Source organism: Rhinoderma darwinii, chromosome 4 (assembly GCF_050947455.1).
Source record: "Rhinoderma darwinii isolate aRhiDar2 chromosome 4, aRhiDar2.hap1, whole genome shotgun sequence".
Taxonomy (NCBI): Eukaryota; Metazoa; Chordata; class Amphibia; order Anura; family Rhinodermatidae; genus Rhinoderma; species Rhinoderma darwinii.
In genome coordinates this window covers 409674310-409692514 of record NC_134690.1, presented here as the reverse complement: position 1 = coordinate 409692514, position 18205 = coordinate 409674310, and the positions used below count along the sequence as shown (strand labels likewise).

General features: G+C 45.9%; 1 protein-coding gene across 1 annotated transcript in view; it reads left to right on the top strand.

Annotated features, from left to right (window-relative positions):
- Positions 1-17588, top strand: part of CUL9 (cullin 9) — an 84592-nt gene extending 67004 nt beyond the window's left edge. The window contains 11 exon segments of the mRNA XM_075863775.1: positions 187-327; positions 5202-5366; positions 5436-5599; positions 6395-6441; positions 6444-6487; positions 6635-6709; positions 12200-12310; positions 12556-12673; positions 12794-12927; positions 13531-13622; positions 17007-17588. Of these exon segments, the coding sequence (XP_075719890.1) occupies positions 187-327; positions 5202-5366; positions 5436-5599; positions 6395-6441; positions 6444-6487; positions 6635-6709; positions 12200-12310; positions 12556-12673; positions 12794-12927; positions 13531-13622; positions 17007-17211 (1296 nt within the window). The 3' untranslated portion in view covers positions 17212-17588.
- The last annotated feature ends 617 nt before the right edge of the window (positions 17589-18205 follow it).

The window sequence follows — 18205 nt, the reverse complement described above, 5'->3', positions numbered from 1 at the left end:
GGTGGTGATCTCTGCGTCTGTGCGAGATCTCCATCTACTTGTGGTCACACTACAGTCTATATATAGAGGATCACGTGAACCGTTATATGCTGAGGGGGTTCTTTAAGCAGCATTTAATCCAGGTCCTCATTATTTCTGCTTTGCCTTTATTCAGCTTCATGTTCTCATTTTCTGTGTATTCTACAGAACTGCTGGAACGAGTATCTCAGCACCCGCATCGAGCAGAACCTGGTGCTGACCTGTACGTGTCCCACCACTGACTGCCTGGCACAGCCAACATCTGACTTCATCCGGAAGATCATATCTGCCAAAGAAGTGATAGAGAAGGTAGAGGCTCCTGGTGGTGGGGGTGTGATGAAATGTCGGGCCCCCGGTCTCCTCCTTATTATGACCCCGGCCTTTATTCTTAATAAATGCTGCAAGGTATGAATACTTTCAAAATTAGAAGTGTTAATAGTTTTGTTTTTTTTTGTGTTTTTTTTATCAATTAACAAAATACAAATTGAATGAACAGAAGAGAAATGTAAATCAGATCAGTATTTGGTGTGACCGCCCTTTGCCTTCAGCATCACTTCTTCCAGGTACTCGCACAGTTTCTGCAGGAACTCGGCCAGTAGGTTCCACATGTTGGAGCAGTGAGCGCAGATCTTCTGTGGATGTCGCTGCCTCTTCATATAATCCAGACAGACTCCATGATGTAGAGACCAGGGCTCTGTGGGGGCCACATCATCACTTCACAGGGCTCTGTGGGGGCCACATCATCACTTCCAGGGCTCCTTGTTCTTCTTTACACTGAAGATAGTTCTGTATGACATTGGCCCGATGTTGAGGGTCGTTGTCCTGCAGCAGAATAAATTTGGAACCAATCAGACGCCTCCCTGATGGTATCACATGATGGATAATTATCTGCCGGGATTTCTCAGCATTGACGATGCCAATAATCCTGACCAAATCCCCAACTCCATGTGCTGAACTGCAGCCCCCAAACTGCCAGGCCCCTCCACCATCTTCACTGCTGCCTGCAGACCCTCATCATTGTACCTCTCTCCAGGACCCTCCACCATCTTCACTGCTGCCTGCAGACCCTCATCATTGTACCTCTCTCCAGGACCCTCCACCATGCTTCACTACTGGCTTCAGACCCTCATTATTGTACCGCTCTCCAGGACCCACCACCATCTTCACTACTGGCTGCAGACCCTCATTATTGTGCCGCTCTCCAGGACCCACCACCATCTTCACTGCTGCCTGCAGACCCTCATTATTGTACCGCTCTCCAGGACCCTCCACCATCTACACTGCTGCCTGCAGACCCTCATTATTGTACCGCTCTCCAGGACCCTCCTCCATCTTCACTGCTACCTGCAGACCCTCATTATTGTACCGCTCTCCAGGACCCTCCACCATCTTCACTACTGGCTGCAGACCCTCATTATTGTACCGCTCTCCAGGACCCTCCCCCATGCTTCACTGCTGCCTGCAGACCCTCATTATTGTACCACTCTCCAGGACCCTCCCCCATGCTTCACTGCTGCCTGCAGACCCTCATTATTATACCGCTCTCCAGGACCCTCCACCATCTTCACTGCTGCCTGCAGACCCTCATTATTGTACCGCTCTCCAGGACCCTCCCCCGTGCTTCACTACTGCCTGCAGACCCTCATTATTGTACTGCTCTCCAGGACCCTCCCCCATGCTTCACTGCTGCCTGCAGACCCTCATTATTTTACCTCTCTCCAGGACCCTCCACCATCTTCACTGCTGCCTGCAGACTCTCATTATGGTCCCGCTCTCCAGCCCTTCAGAGAATAAACTGCCTTCTGTTACACAAAATATTTCACATTGTGACTCGTCAGTCCAGAGAACCAGCTGACATTTTTCTGCCCCCCAGTTCCTATGTTTTGGTGCATAGTTGAGTCTTGGTCTTGTTTCCACGTTAAAGGTTTGGCTTTTTGGCCGCAATTCTTCCATGAAGACACTTCTGGCCAGAATTCTCCGCACAGTAGATGGGTGTTCCTGGGTCCCACTTGTTCTGAGCTGATGGCTCTGCCGGACGACATCTGATTTAGAAGGGAAGTAACATGATGCGTCTTTGATCTGCTGCACGAACTTTCCGTGGACAACCACTGCGTCTACGGTCCGCAACGTTGCCCATTTATTTCTGCTTCTTCAGTAGAGCTTGAACAGCACATCCTGAACCTCAGTCTGCTGTGAAATCTTTGTCTGGGAGAGACCTCGCTGATGCAGTATAACCAGCTTGTGTCTTGTTGCTGGGCTCAGTCTTGCCATGGTGAACCTGTGACATGAAACTGCCTTCCACAACAAGACCTTTGTAGCAGAGTTTGGCTGTTCCTCCCCAGTTTTAAGCCTCCTACACAGCTGTTTCTGTTAGTTACTGACTGTGTCTCACCTACATATGAAGATGATTACTATCACCTGTTTGGTAGAAATCCAGGACTTTGTGCAAAGTACCTAGAAGAATTGATGCTGTTCTGCAGGTAAAGGGCGATCACACCAAATATTGATCTGATTTAGATTTCTCTTTTCATTCACTTAGTTTTTTATCATCAATTAAGAAAATACAATTAACACTTCTATATATGAAAACATTCTTACTTTACAGCATTTTTCAACTGCCTAAACTTTTTGCACAATAGTGTATATCTCTCTGTAATATACCCCCTCATATATCCCCTTCTAATATATCCCCTTCTAATATATCCCCCTTTATTATTTCCCCTTTTATATATCCCCTAATACATCCCGCTTAATATATCCTCCTAATATTACATACTTTAATATATATTCCCGCTAATATATCCCCCTCCCTAACATACGATGCATTCGGAAAGTCTTCAGACCCTTTAATCTTTTTCACAATTTGTTATGTTGATCCTTGTGCTAAAATAAAAAATAATTCCAGTTTTTTTTCCCCCTCGTCCTGCGCTCCATCCCCCATAATGACAAGGTGAGCACAGAATGTTTGTTCTTCGCTGATTTATTGAAGAGGAAAAACTAGAATCTCCCGTTGACCTAAGTCTTCAGCCCCTTGACTGGGGACTCGGGTGAAGCCCCTTTGGCAGTGATAACGGCCTCCAGTCTTCTTGGGTTTGATGCCACATGGTTTACACCTGGATTTGGGAATTTTTTGCTGTTCTTCTCTGCAGATCCTCTCAGCTCGGTGGACGGACATTTTCAGGTCTCTCCAGAGTTGTCCCCCCGCCTCCCTTGTGTGGCCCCCGTCCCCCCGCTACTCCTGTGTGGCCCCCACCCCCCGCTCCTGTGTTGTCCCCCGCCGTCTCTACTGTGTGGTCCCCCCCTGCCTATCCTGTGTGGCCCCCCCCCCCACCGCCTCCCCTGTGTGGTCCGCCTCTGCCTCCCCTGTGTGGTCGTCGTCGTCCCCCGGCTCTCCTGTGTGTCGTCGTCGTCCCCCGCCTCTCCTGCGTGCCCCCCCCCCCGCCTCTCCTGTGTGACTGTCGGGTTCTTGGTCACCTCTCCTACCATGGTCCTTCTCCCCCGATTATTTAGTTTGGTGGGGCGGCTCAACTTCCTCCATACAAGAATCATGGAGGCCTCTGTGCTCCTGGGAACTTTCAGTGCAGCAGACATTATTTTGTCCCCTTCTCCAGATCTGTCCCTCCACAATCCTGTCCCTGAGCTCTACAGGCCGTTCTCTCCGCCTCATGGCTTGGTTTTTGCTCTGATATACATTGCCAGCTGTAAGACCTTATATAGACAGGGGCGTGTCTTTTCAAATCCTGTCCAATCAGACTAATTCACCATAGGGGGATCCAATCAAGATGTAGAAACATTTCACAGATCTAGAGAAACGGGGGGACCCCGGAGCTAAATGTCAAGTGTCCTAGTAAAGGGTCTGAATACTGATGTCCATGTGAAATTACAGCTTTTCATTTTTAATACATTTGCAAACATTTTGAAAATTCTGTTTGGACTTTGTCATTATGGGGGATTGAGCGCAGGACGAGGGGGAAAACTGGAAAAAAAAATTTTTACACAAGGATCAACAACAAAATGTGAAAAAAGTGAAAGGGTCTGAAGACTTTCCGTGTGCATTGTATCCCCCCTAATTTATATATTCTTTAATATATCCACCCCCCTAATTTATACCTCCCTAATAAATATATATATATAATATCCCTATCATATCCCCGCTAGTATATCCCTCCTAATACTTCCCCCTTCCTAACATATCCCCCTTAAAATATTCCTCTTAATATATCCCCCCCCCCCTAATATATATTCCCCTATTAGATCTCCTAATATTTCCCCCTAATATATAACCCAACATATTCCCCTGTAATATATCCTCCCTTATATAGCCCCCTAATATATATCTCCTTAATATGTCCCCCCCCCCAATATATCCCTCTTCCTAACTTATACTCCCTAATATATATCCCCCTCTAGTATATATTCCATCTAATATATATATATATCCCCCTCCCTAATATATCACCCGTCAACTGCCATTTTGACCTGATCATCAATGTCTCTACCCGCCCGGCAGTAATGTCTCTACCCGCCCGGCAGTAATGTCTCTACCCGCCCGGCAGTAATGTCTCTACCCGCCCGGCAGTAATGTCTCTACCCGCCCGGCAGTAATGTCTCTACCCGCCCGGCAGTAATGTCTCTACCCGCCCGGCAGTAATGTCTCTACCCGCCCGGCAGTCATGTCTCTTCCCGCCCGGCAGTCATGTCTCTTCCCGCCCGGCAGTCATGTCTCTTCCCGCCCGGCAGTCATGTCTCTTCCCGCCCGGCAGTCATGTCTCTTCCCGCCCGGCAGTCATGTCTCTTCCCGCCCGGCAGTCATGTCTCTTCCCGCCCGGCAGTCATGTCTCTTCCCGCCCGGCAGTCATGTCTCTTCCCGCCCGGCAGTCATGTCTCTTCCCGCCCGGCAGTCATGTCTCTTCCCGCCCGGCAGTCATGTCTCTTCCCGCCCGGCAGTCATGTCTCTTCCCGCCCGGCAGTCATGTCTCTTCCCGCCCGGCAGTCATGTCTCTTCCCGCCCGGCAGTCATGTCTCTTCCCGCCCGGCAGTCATGTCTCTTCCCGCCCGGCAGTCATGTCTCTTCCCGCCCGGCAGTCATGTCTCCTTCCCGCCCGGCAGTCATGTCTCTTCCCGATTGCTATGTATATATGTATATATATATCCAGAGATCTTTCTTGTGGTTTTTCTTGTAGTATGAGAAAGCTTTGTTGCGTGGATTTGTGGAAAGTTGTTCTAACCTGACGTGGTGCACAAACCCCCAAGGCTGTGACCGCATCCTGTGCAAGGAAGGTTTGGGGAGCGGGGCGGCGTGCGCCAAGTGTTCCTGGATGTCGTGCTTTAACTGCAGTTTTCCAGAGGTGAGTCCCTTTCCCCGCAGCCTCGTGTATTGGTGCGGTCAGGAGCTCATGGTCCATCTCCCCCGTTAGGCCCACTACCCGGCCAGCTGCAGCCACATGTCCCAGTGGATGGATGATGGAGGATTCTATGAGGGGATGACCCTGGAAGCGCAGAGCAAACACCTGACGAAGCTCATATCCAAGCATTGCCCCAGCTGCCAAGCTCCTATCGAGAAGAACGAGGGCTGCCTGCAGTAAGTGCTACCCTCCCCCACCCTGCCCCTACCAGTCCCCCCCACCCTGCCCCCACCAGTCTCCCCCACCCTGCCCCCACCAGTCTCCCCCACCCTGCCCCCACCAGTCTCCCCCACCCTGCCCCCACCAGTCTCCCCCACCCTGCCCCCACCAGTCTCCCCCACCCTGCCCCCACCAGTCTCCCCCACCCTGCCCCCACCAGTCTCCCCCACCCTGCCCCCACCAGTCTCCCCCACCCTGCCCCCACCAGTCTCCCCCACCCTGCCCCCACCAGTCTCCCCCACCCTGCCCCCACCAGTCTCCCCCACCCTGCCCCCACCAGTCTCCCCCACCCTGCCCCCACCAGTCTCCCCCACCCTGCCCCCACCAGTCTCCCCCACCCTGCCCCCACCAGTCTCCCCCACCCTGCCCCCACCAGTCTCCCCCACCCTGCCCCCACCAGTCTCCCCCACCCTGCCCCTACCAGTCTCCCCCACCCTGCCCCCACCAGTCTCCCCTGCCCCCACCAGTCTCCCCCACCCTGCCCCTACCAGTCTCCCTTACCCTGCACCTACCAGTCTCCACCACCCTGCCCCTACCAGTCTCCCCTACCAGTCTCCCCCACCCTGCCCCTACCAGTCTCTCCCACCAGTCTCCCCCACCCTGCCCCCACCAGTCTCCCCCACCAGTCTCCCCCCACCAGTCTCCCCCACCAGTCTCCCCCACCAGTCTCCCCCACCAGTCTCCCCCACCAGTCTCCCCCACCCTGCCCCTACCAGTCTCCCCCATGTCTCATCATCTCTCTCCTGATACAGCATGACCTGTGCCAAATGTAACCACGGGTTCTGCTGGCGCTGCCTGAAGCCTGGAAGCCGACGCACAAGGATTATTACAACTGCTCCGCTATGGTGAGTACAATCAGACTTCATCTGCACCGCTTATCACACATCGCTATGGTGGAGTCCAAAGTGATGAGCGGCGTCACTCTTCTCTCTGCCGCGCTGATGATGATGATGCTGCTGATGATGATAATGTTGTCCTTACTCTTGGGACAGGTCAGTAAAGCCGCGCGCCAGGAGAAGAGGTTCCAGGATTATAATGAGAAGTGCACATTCCAGTATCAGTCAAAGGTCGGTGGAGGCCGCACACATTCATGCATCATCCTTGTATGTAAAGGGGGACTCCACCCTGCAGGGGGGCAAATACACTGCCACAAGTCCAAAAGAATCACATACAGAATTCTCAGTACTTATTTCCCGCATTATGGCCCAACAGAAGGTGGGATTGATGCGCCTCCGGCCAGCGGCCTCCGTTCTCTTAGATCTGGGCGGTTTGCTGAGTGGGAGGCGCCGCAGTCACCGGAGTGTAATCATTGGATAATCTCTAGGGAGGAGTTGACTGAATAATGTAAAACTGTTGTCCTTTATGATAGGTTATATGGATGTCATAGAGACGGGTCGTCTGCTCAGGACCCCCATCTAGGAAGCCAAAGCGGAAAGCCGATAACACCGCAGCGGCTTTCACTTGAGCCGTCCCTATTAATCGGATGGCCACGATTAATTGCTACGTTTTGCCCGTAGTTGCCGCTGCTTAATATTAGGCCTGATGGGGATATAAATCATCCGGTGTGAGATGTATCTGCCTGTTGTACCTGTAGCCGGTGCCATATTTAAAGCTCATGCTGCCCTAGAAAGTGAGACTGAATAGTCAATACAGTAATAATGCTGGTCATACAATGTCCGCAGAACGGAGGCATATCCTGCTGTAATACAACCTTAATAGTAAGCATTATTCTGCTATACAGTGCTCAAATAACGGAGCTGTAAAGCATCCATATAACACTGCCATAAAGCGTCTAAACACTGCTGCCGTACAATGCTAAAATAATATATCCATATACAGCCACATAGTACATAATACAGCCATATAGAGCCCAAATAATACACAAATACAGCCATATAGAACCCAAATAATACAGCCATATAGAGCCCAAATAATACACAAATATAGCCATATAGTGCCCAAATAATACAGCCATATAGTTCCCAAATAATACAGCCATATAGTGCCCAAATAATACAGCCATATAGTGCCCAAATAATACAGCCATATAGAGCCCAAATAATACACAAATACAGCCATATAGAACCCAAATAATACAGCCATATAGAGCCCAAATAATACAGCCATATAGAGCCCAAATAATACACAAATACAGCCATATAGAACCCAAATAATACAGCCATATAGAGCCCAAATAATACAGCCATATAGAGCCCAAATAATACACAAATATAGCCATATAGTACCCAAATAATACAGCCATATAGTGCCCAAATAATACAGCCATATAGTGCCCAAATAATACAGCCATATAGTGCCCAAATCATATAGCCATATAGTACCTGAATCATATAGCCCTATAGTGCCCAAATAGTACAGCCCTATAGTACCCAAATCGTATAGCCATATCGTACCCAAATACAGCCATATAGTACCCAAATAATACATCGATATAGTACCCAAATAATATAGCCATATAGTACCCATATAGCCATAGAGAACCCAAATAATACAGCCATATAGTACCCAAATACAGCGATATAGTACCCAAATAATATAGCCATATCGTGCCCAAATACAGCCATATAGTATCCAAATCATATAGCCATATAGTACCCAAATAGTACAGCCATATAGTACCCAAATCATATAGCCATATAGTACCCAAATAGTAAAGCCATATAGTGCCCAAATAGTACAGCCTCATAATGTCCAAATAGTACAGCCTTATAGTGCCCAAATAGTACAGCCTTATAGTGCCCATATAGTACCCAAATCATATAGTCATATAGTACCCAAATCATATAGCCATATAGTACCCAAATCATATAGCCATATTGTACCCAAATAGTACAGCCATATAGTACCCAAATAGTACAGCCATATAGTGCCCAAATAGTACAGCCTCATAATGTCCAAATAGTACAGCCTCATAATGTCCAAATAGTACAGCCTCATAATGTCCAATAGTACAGCCTCATAATGCCCAAATAGTACAGCCTTAGTGCCCAAATAGTATAGCCATATAGTGCCCATATAGTACCCAAATCATATAGCCATATAGTACCCAAATCATATAGCCATATAGTACCCAAATCATAGTGCCCAAATAGTACAGCCATATAGTACCGAAATAGTACAGCCATATAGCGGCCAAGTAGTACAGCCATATAGTGCCCAAATAGTACAGCCTTATAATGCCCAAATAGTACAGCCTTATAATGCCCAAATAGTACAGCCATATAGTGCCCAAATAGTATAGCCATATAGTGCACATATAGTACCCAAATCATATAGCCATATAGTGCCCAAATAGTACAGCCATATCGTACCCAAATAGTACAGCCATATAGTACCCAAATAATACAGCGATATAGTACCCAAATAATATAGTCATATAGTACCCAAATCATATAGCCATATCGTACCCAAATAATACAGCCATATAGTATCCAAATCATATAGCCATATTGTACCCAAATAGTACAGCCATATAGTACCCAAATAGTACAGCCATATAGTGCCCAAATAGTACAGCCATATAGTGCCCAAATAGTACTGCCATATAGTGCCCAAATAGTACAGCCATATAGTGCCCAAATAGTACAGCCTCATAATGTCCAAATAGTACAGCCTCATAATGTCCAAATAGTACAGCCTTATAGTGCCCAAATAGTACAGTCTTATAGTGCCCAAATAGTACAGCCTTAGTGCCCATATAGTACCCAAATCATATAGCCATATAGTACCTGAATCATATAGCCATATAGTGCCCAAATAGTACAGCCATATAGTACCCAAATCGTATAGCCATATCGTACCCAAATAATGCAGCCATATAGTACCCAAATAATATATCGATATAGTACCCATATAGCACCCAAATAATGCAGCCATATAGTACCCAAATACAGCGATATAGTACCCAAATAATATAGCCATATCGTACCCAAATAATACAGCCATATAGTATCCAAATCATATAGCCATATTGTACACAAATAGTATAGCCATATAGTGCCCAAAAAGTACAGCCTCATAATGTCCAAATAGTACAGCCTCATAATGTCCAAATAGTACAGCCTCATAATGTCCAAATAGTACAGCCTCATAATGTCCAAATAGTACAGCCTTATAGTGCCCAAATAGTACAGCCATATAGTGCCCAAATAGTACAGCCTTAGTGCCCAAATAGTACAGCCTTATAGTGCCCATATAGTACCCAAATCATATAGCCATATAGTACAGCCATATAGTACCCAAATAGTACAGCCATATAGTACCCAAATAGTACAGCCATATAGTACCCAAATAGTACAGCCATATAGTACCCAAATAGTACAGCCATATAGTACCCAAATAGTACAGCCATATAGTACCCAAATCATATAGCCATATTGTACCCAAATAGTACAGCCATATAGTACCCAAATCATACAGCCATATAGTGCCCAAATAGTACAGCCTCATAATGTCCAAATAGTACAGCCTTATAGTGCCCAAATAGTACAGCCATATAGTGCCCATATAGTACCCAATTCATATAGCCATATAGTACCCAAATCATAGTGCCCAAATAGTACAGCCCTATAGTGCCCAAATAGTACAGCCATATAGTACTGAAATAGTACAGCCATATAGTACAGAAATAGTACAGCCATATAGTGCCTAAATAGTACAGCCATATAGTACCCAAATCATGTAGCCATATCGTACCCAAATCATATAGCCATATCGTACCCAAATAATACAGCCATATTGTACCCAAATCATATAGCCATATAGTGCCCAAATAATACAGCCATATAGAAGCCAAATCATATAGCCATATCGTACCCAAATAATACAGCCATATAGTGCCCAAATCATATAGCCATATCGTACCCAAATAATACAGCCATATAGTGCCCAAATCATATAGCCATATAGTACCCAAATCATATAGCCATATAGTACCCAAATCATATAGCCATATAGTACCCAAATCATATAGCCATATTGTACCCAAATAGTACAGCCATATAGTACCCAAATAGTACAGCCATATAGTGCCCAAATAGTACAGACATATAGTGCCCAAATAGTACAGCCTCATAATGTCCAAATAGTACAGCCTCATAATGTCCAAATAGTACAGCCTCATAATGTCCAAATAGTACAGCCTCATAATGTCCAAATAGTACAGCCTCATAATGTCCAAATAGTACAGCCTCATAATGTCCAAATAGTACAGCCTCATAATGCCAAAATAGTACAGCCTTATAGTGCCCAAATAGTACAGCCTTAGTGCCCATATAGTACCCAAATAGTACAGCCATATAGTACCCTAATAGTACAGCCATATAGTGCCCAAATAGTACTGCCATATAGTGCCCAAATCATATAGCCATATAGTACCCTAATAGTACAGCCTCATAATGTCCAAATAGTACAGCCTTATAGTGCCCAAATAGTAGTCTTATAGTGCCCAAATAGTATAACCTTATAGTGCCGAAATAGTACAGCCTTAGTGCCCATATAGTACCCAAATCATATAGCCATATAGTACCTGAATCATATAGCCATATAGTGCCCAAATAGTACAGCCATAACGTACCCAAATCGTACAGCCATATAGTACCCAAATCGTATAGCCATATCGTACCCAAATAATGCAGCCATATAGTACCCAAATAATACATCGATATAGTACCCAAATAATATAGCCATATAGCACCCAAATAATGCAGCCATATAGTACCCAAATACAGCGATATAGTACCCAAATCATATAGCCATATCGTACCCAAATAATACAGCCATATAGTATCCAAATAGTACTGCCATATAGTGCCCAAATAATACAGCCATATAGTACCCAAATCATATAGCCATATAGTACCCAAATCATATAGCCATATAGTACCCAAATCATATAGCCATATAGTACCCAAATCATAGTGCCCAAATAGTACAGCCCTATAGTGCCCAAATTGTACAGCCATATAGTACCGAAATAGTACAGCCATATAGTGCCTAAATAGTACAGCCATATAATACCCAAATAGTACAGCCATATAGTACCCAAATCATGTAGCCATATCGTACCCAAATCATATAGCCATATAGTGCCCAAATAATACAGCCATATAGTACCCAAATCATATAGCCATATAGTGCCCAAATAATACAGCCATATAGAACCCAAATCCTGTAGCCATATCGTACCCAAATAATACAGCCATATAGTGCCCAAAACATATAGCCATATAGTACCCAAATCATATAGCCATATAGTACCCAAATCATATAGCCATATAGTGCCCAAATAATACAGCCATATAGTGCCCAAATAATACAGCCATATAGTACCCAAATAATACAGCCATATGGTCAGTGACGGCCTCTGCGCAGACCAGCCACAGATTTTATGTAAATGTCCGTCTCAAAAAAAGTAAAGCAAAATAAAATCAGAAATCACATTATTGTGCCGCAGAAGCGCCACACCTGTAGTACCCCACCGGGCAGGAGGGGGCAGCACACCACATCCTGTATTTACAGTATTTCTGTCTCCGAAGGATTTTGCTGTGTCTCTGAGGAATCGGCTGTGTGTCCTTAATGAAGAACCTCCGCTGCGTACCCTGAGCCTCCTCATTACCGCCTGTAGGGTGCTGGAAATGAGTCGCAAGGTAAGAGCCAACCCACATGTGCATTACAGGGGCAGGCACCATCGTCGTGTGCTGCTGGATCACTGTAGATGAGGTGACGATGGGGCGGGGGGGGGGGTGTTCCAGTTTATACACATGCTGCGTGTGGTCGTTATGGGGGGGGGGGGTGTCCCAGTATAACCTCCTGCTGTGTGTGGTGATGACGGGGAAGTTCTCCCATGCTGTGGGGGGTGGGTTCCAGTATAACCACGCGCTGTGCCTTGCAGGTCCTCGGTTATTCCTGTGTATACAGTTACTATAATCAGGATTCGGAGCGGCTCGATGTCTTGGAGTCTCAGACAGAAAACCTTGAGTTCCACGTGAACGCTCTTCAGATTCTGCTCGGTAAGAAAATGCCATGTGCTGTAGACATTGAGGGTCTTCCTTAGCATTGGGGGGCTAATAATGTGGGGACAACGATTTCTTGTGTAATAAGTTGTCAGCGCCTCTCCCTTCTCTCAACAGAGTACAGCCTTCTCCAAAGCGAGGACCTCGCCTGTTCTGTACGACTGCTGAGTCCTGACAAGTACAACAGTGGACTGGAACTGGTCAGAAGAGTCCAAGAGAGACTGAATGGCATCCTACAGCACTCCATCCAGGTGAGAAGTCCTAACCACAAATATCATACATCAGGATGTATCCTCCTTCACTGTGTCCTGTAGAGATGGTCTGGGCTATCCTCCTGTACTGTGCCCTGTAGAGATGGACGGGGCTATCCTCCTTCACTGTGTCCTGTAGAGATGGAGATGGCTATCCTCATGTTCTGTGCCCTGTAGTGATGGACGGGGTTATCCTCCTGTACTGAGTTTTCTGTAGAGATGGACGGGGTTATCCTCCTGTACTGTGTCCTGTATATATGGGCAGGAATATTCTCCTGTACTGTGCCCTGTAGAGATGGACGGAGCTATCCTCCTGTACTGTGTCCTGTAGAGATGGATGGGGCTATCCTCATGTTCTGTGCCCTGTAGAGATGGACGGAGCTATCCTCCTGTACTGAGTTTTCTGTAGAGATGGACGGGGCTATCCTCATGCTCTGTGCCCTGTAGAGATGGATGGGGTTATCCTCCTGTATAGGGCTATCCTCTGTGTTCCTTTGCCTTTCTGGTGGTCATGTTTCTCCCCCCTTCTTTTCCCGGTATTGGGCAATATGAAGCTGTGGAAGGTTCCTGGGTCCCGTGTAACGTGTAGACTTTTCCTCGCAGGACTTTTGTGTGGGATTCCTGTCTGAGCCCGATGAGAAGGAAATGAAAGCGTCCAATATCCCAGATGTCCCGGCGTTCCCTGGAGCAGCGAAGTAAGAGACGGGAATGCGTGGATCGTGATTATTGGTTTCTTATGGTAGAATATTTGTTGCCTATATCTGTGGCAACCGAGATGTCCCTGTGACCCCTCTAATGTCCTGTCTGTAGCAAAACAAATGTCAGTCAAGTCCTACTAAACCTGTCACCTCGAAACCTCATTACATAAAAACGGTGGAGTCACTCCAAAGCTGAACTCACAATTCTACTGGTTGTTATTGGAAACCGACAGTACTTTTGTTGACTTTACATCAGATATGCAACGCATGGTGTAAAGAAGATACTTCCCAGAATGCAAATCACCTGACACTGAACAAGCAGGGAATGCTGGGACTTGTCAGCTTTGGAACTAAATTCACTATTTTGCAGGCCTCAGTACAGGATAAGTAATGTATGTACACAGTGACTCCACCAGCAGAATAGTGAGTGCAGCTCTGGAGTATAATACAGGATGTAACTCAGGATCAGTACAGGATAAGTAATGTAATGTATGTACACAGTGACTCCACCAGCAGAATAGTGAGTGCAGCTCTGGAGTATAATACAGGATATAACTCAGGATCAGTACAGGATAAGTAATGTAATGTATGTACACAGTGACTCCAGCAGCAGAATAGTGAGTGCAGCTCTGGAGTATAATACAGGATATAACTCAGGATCAGTACAGGATAAGTAATGTATGTACACAGTGACTCCACCAGCAGAATAGTGAGTGCAGCTCTGGAGTATAATACAGGATGTAACTCAGGATCAGTACAGGATAAGTAATGTATGTACACAGTGACTCCACCAGCAGAATAGTGAGTGCAGCTCTGGAGTATAATACAGGATGTAACTCAGGATCAGTACAGGATAAGTAATGTAATGTATGTACACAGTGACTCCACCAGCAGAATAGTGAGTGCAGCTCTGGAGTATAATACAGGATATAACTCAGGATCAGTACAGGATAAGTAATGTAATGTATGTACACAGTGACTCCAGCAGCAGAATAGTGAGTGCAGCTCTGGAGTATAATACAGGATATAACTCAGGATCAGTACAGGATAAGTAATGTATGTACACAGTGACTCCACCAGCAGAATAGTGAGTGCAGCTCTGGAGTATAATACAGGATGTAACTCAGGATCAGTACAGGATAAGTAATGTATGTACACAGTGACTCCACCAGCAGAATAGTGAGTGCAGCTCTGGAGTATAATACAGGATATAACTCAGGATCAGTACAGGATAAGTAATGTCATGTATGTACACAGTGACTCCACCAGCAGAATAGTGAGTGCAGCTCTGGAGTATAATACAGGATCTAACAGGATCAGTACAGGATAAGTAATGTAATGTATGTACACAGTGACTCCACCAGCAGAATAGTGAGTGCAGCTCTGAAGTATAATACAGGATGTAGCCCAGGATCAGTACAGGATAAGTAATGTAATGTATGTACACAGTGACTCCACCAGCAGAATAGTGAGTGCAGCTCTGGAGTATAATACAGGATGTAACTCAGGATCAGTACAGGATAAGTAATGTAATGTATGTACACAGTGACTCCACCAGCAGAATAGTGAGTGCAGCTCTGGAGTATAATACTGGATATAACTCAGGATCAGTACAGGATAAGTAATGTAATGTATGTACACAGTGACTCCACCAGCAGAATAGTGAGTGCAGCTCTGCAGTATAATACAGGATATAACTAAGGATCAGTACAGGATAAGTAATGTAATGTATGTACACAGTGACTCCACCAGCAGAATAGTGAGTGCAGCTCTGGAGTATAATACAGGATATAACTCAGGATCAGTACAGGATAAGTAATGTAATGTATGTACACAGTGACTCCACCAGCAGAATAGTGAGTGCAGCTCTGGAGTATAATACAGGATATAACTCAGGATCAGTACAGGATAAGTAATGTAATGTATGTACACAGTGACTCCACCAGCAGAATAGTGAGCGCAGCTCTGGAGTATAATACAGGATATAACTCAGGATCAGTAATGTAATGTATGTACACAGTGACTCTACCAGCAGAATAGTGACAGCAGCTCTGGAGTATAATACAGGATGTAACTCAGGATCAGTACAGGATAAGTAATGTATGTACACAGTGACTCCACCAGCAGAATAGTGAGTGCAGCTCTGGAGTATAATACAGGATATAACTCCGGATCAGTACAGGATAAGTAATGTAATGTATGTACACAGTGACTCCACCAGCAGAATAGTGAGTGCAGCTCTGGAGTATAATACAGGATATAACTCAGGATCAGTACAGGATAAGTAATGTAATGTATGTACACAGTGACTCCACCAGCAGAATAGTGAGTGCAGCTCTGGAGTATAATACAGGATGTAACTCAGGATCAGTACAGGATAAGTAATGTAATGTATACACAGTGACTCCATCAGCAGAATAGTGAGTGCAGCTCTGCAGTATAATACAGGAGGTAACTCAGGATCAGTACAGGATAAGTAATGTAATGTATGTACACAGTGACTCCACCAGCAGAATAGTGAGTGCAGCTCTGGAGTATAATACAGGATGTAACTCAGGATCAGTACAGGATAAGTAATGTAATGCATGTACACAGTGACTCCACCAGCAGAATAGTGAGTGCAGCTCTGGGGTATAATACAGGATGTAACTCAGGATCAGTACAGGATAAGTAATGTAATGTCTGTACACAGTGACTCCACCAGCAGAATAGTGAGTGCAGCTCTGCAGTATAATACAGGATATAACTCAGGATCAGTACAGGATAAGTAATGTAATGTCTGTACACAGTGACTCCACCAGCAGAATAGTGAGCACAGCTCTGGAGTATAATACAGGATGTAACTCAGGATCAGTACAGGATAAGTAATGTATGTACACAGTGACTCCACCAGCAGAATAGTGAGCACAGCTCTGGAGTATAATACAGGATGTAACTCAGGATCAGTACAGGATAAGTAATGTATGTACACAGTGACTCCACCAGCAGAATAGTGAGTGCAGCTCTGGAGTATAATACAGGATATAACTCAGGATCAGTACAGGATAAGTAATGTAATGTATGTACACAGTGACTCCACCAGCAGAATAGTGAGCACAGCTCTGGAGTATAATACAGGATATAACTCAGGATCAGTACAGGATAAGTAATGTAATGTATCTACACAGTGACTCCACCAGCAGAATAGTGAGTGCAGCTCTGGAGTATAATAGATATGTCCTTCATAGGGAAAGTAGCAGCTTTATCCAAGCTGCATTATTTTCTATTAATGGCGGACATGTGCAGTGAAGATTAGGTGGAAATGAACAGACCCTTGAAGACGCTGCTTTGCTACTGAACTGATGCTTGATAATGACTTGATTCGTTCCCCCCCCTTTTCAGTAATATCGATGACACCTCTGACTCTGTGGATACCGCCGGCGAACAGGATGATGAAGAGGAAGATGATGATTATGTTCCTGAGTGGCATGAAGAGTACGATGATGAATTGGATGACGAATTTTCGTATGATGAAGACGATGATTCCGAAAACCTGGAGCCGGACTCCTTCCTCTTTGAGGACTATGATGGAGAAGTCTACAAGTGACCCCTTCCCCACTACGTTTCAGTGGCGGACACTCATATGTTTCATTCTGCGTCACTTCCCCCATGTGCCTGGGTGGTCATCGCTCGGAGCGGTGCGCGCAGCTTTCAGCACGGTTCCCGTTAATTCACTGATTGCCTCTGGTCCGGATGACGGAGCTGGAATTCTATAAACCTTTATATTTATAATTAAGAGTTATTTTTTATTAATCCTGTTTATTTTCCGTCTCATTGTGACTCCCCGGTATGAACCGTTGGATGGGGTTGGCGCCTCCGCCAGGTTAAGGTTGGTAAGAGGCGGCACAGCCGGAGGCCTCCGCAGCTTCCTCAGAAAATCTGTCGACCTTGTTTATTAAAGTTGCAGCTAAGCTGTTAAATGACCAGTAGTCTGTGATTGATGATGGAGTCTACGAGGGTGGAGCAGGAGAACGAGTGCCGTATTCTAGACCACTACACATACATACACCACAACCAAAAGTATGTACACCCCTAATCTACTAACAAGAGCATAGAATCCAGGCTCCATTAAACAGATGTCAGTAAAACAGCCCATCCCCCACATCACCTGCGAGAGCCATTACTGTGTAGAGATCCTGAGCATCTCCAGCTGTGAAGCAGTGACAACCCGAGAGCGCGGAACGCAACGCACCCGACCTCGCCACCAAGCGGAGAAATGTTCTCTTTGTGGCTACAACTTAGGCTTCGTCCACATCTGCGCTAGGGATCCGTTCCATCTGAGCTTTGCATCAGAACGGAGCCCTGTTTTGTGTCATTAATACGGAAGTCGACTGCACTGTCAAACGACGGACCCCGTGCACAACTGAGACAAATGGAAACCACGGGCACCGGATCCGTCACCATTGAAATCAATGGTGATGCAAACGGAAACCTATGATTTCCGTTTGTGTCTGTAAGGGCTCCGTTCCATCGCAATGAGGCCCTAGCGCAGATATGAACGAAGCCTTACATCCAAGCACAAAAAATAAGAGGATACCGCA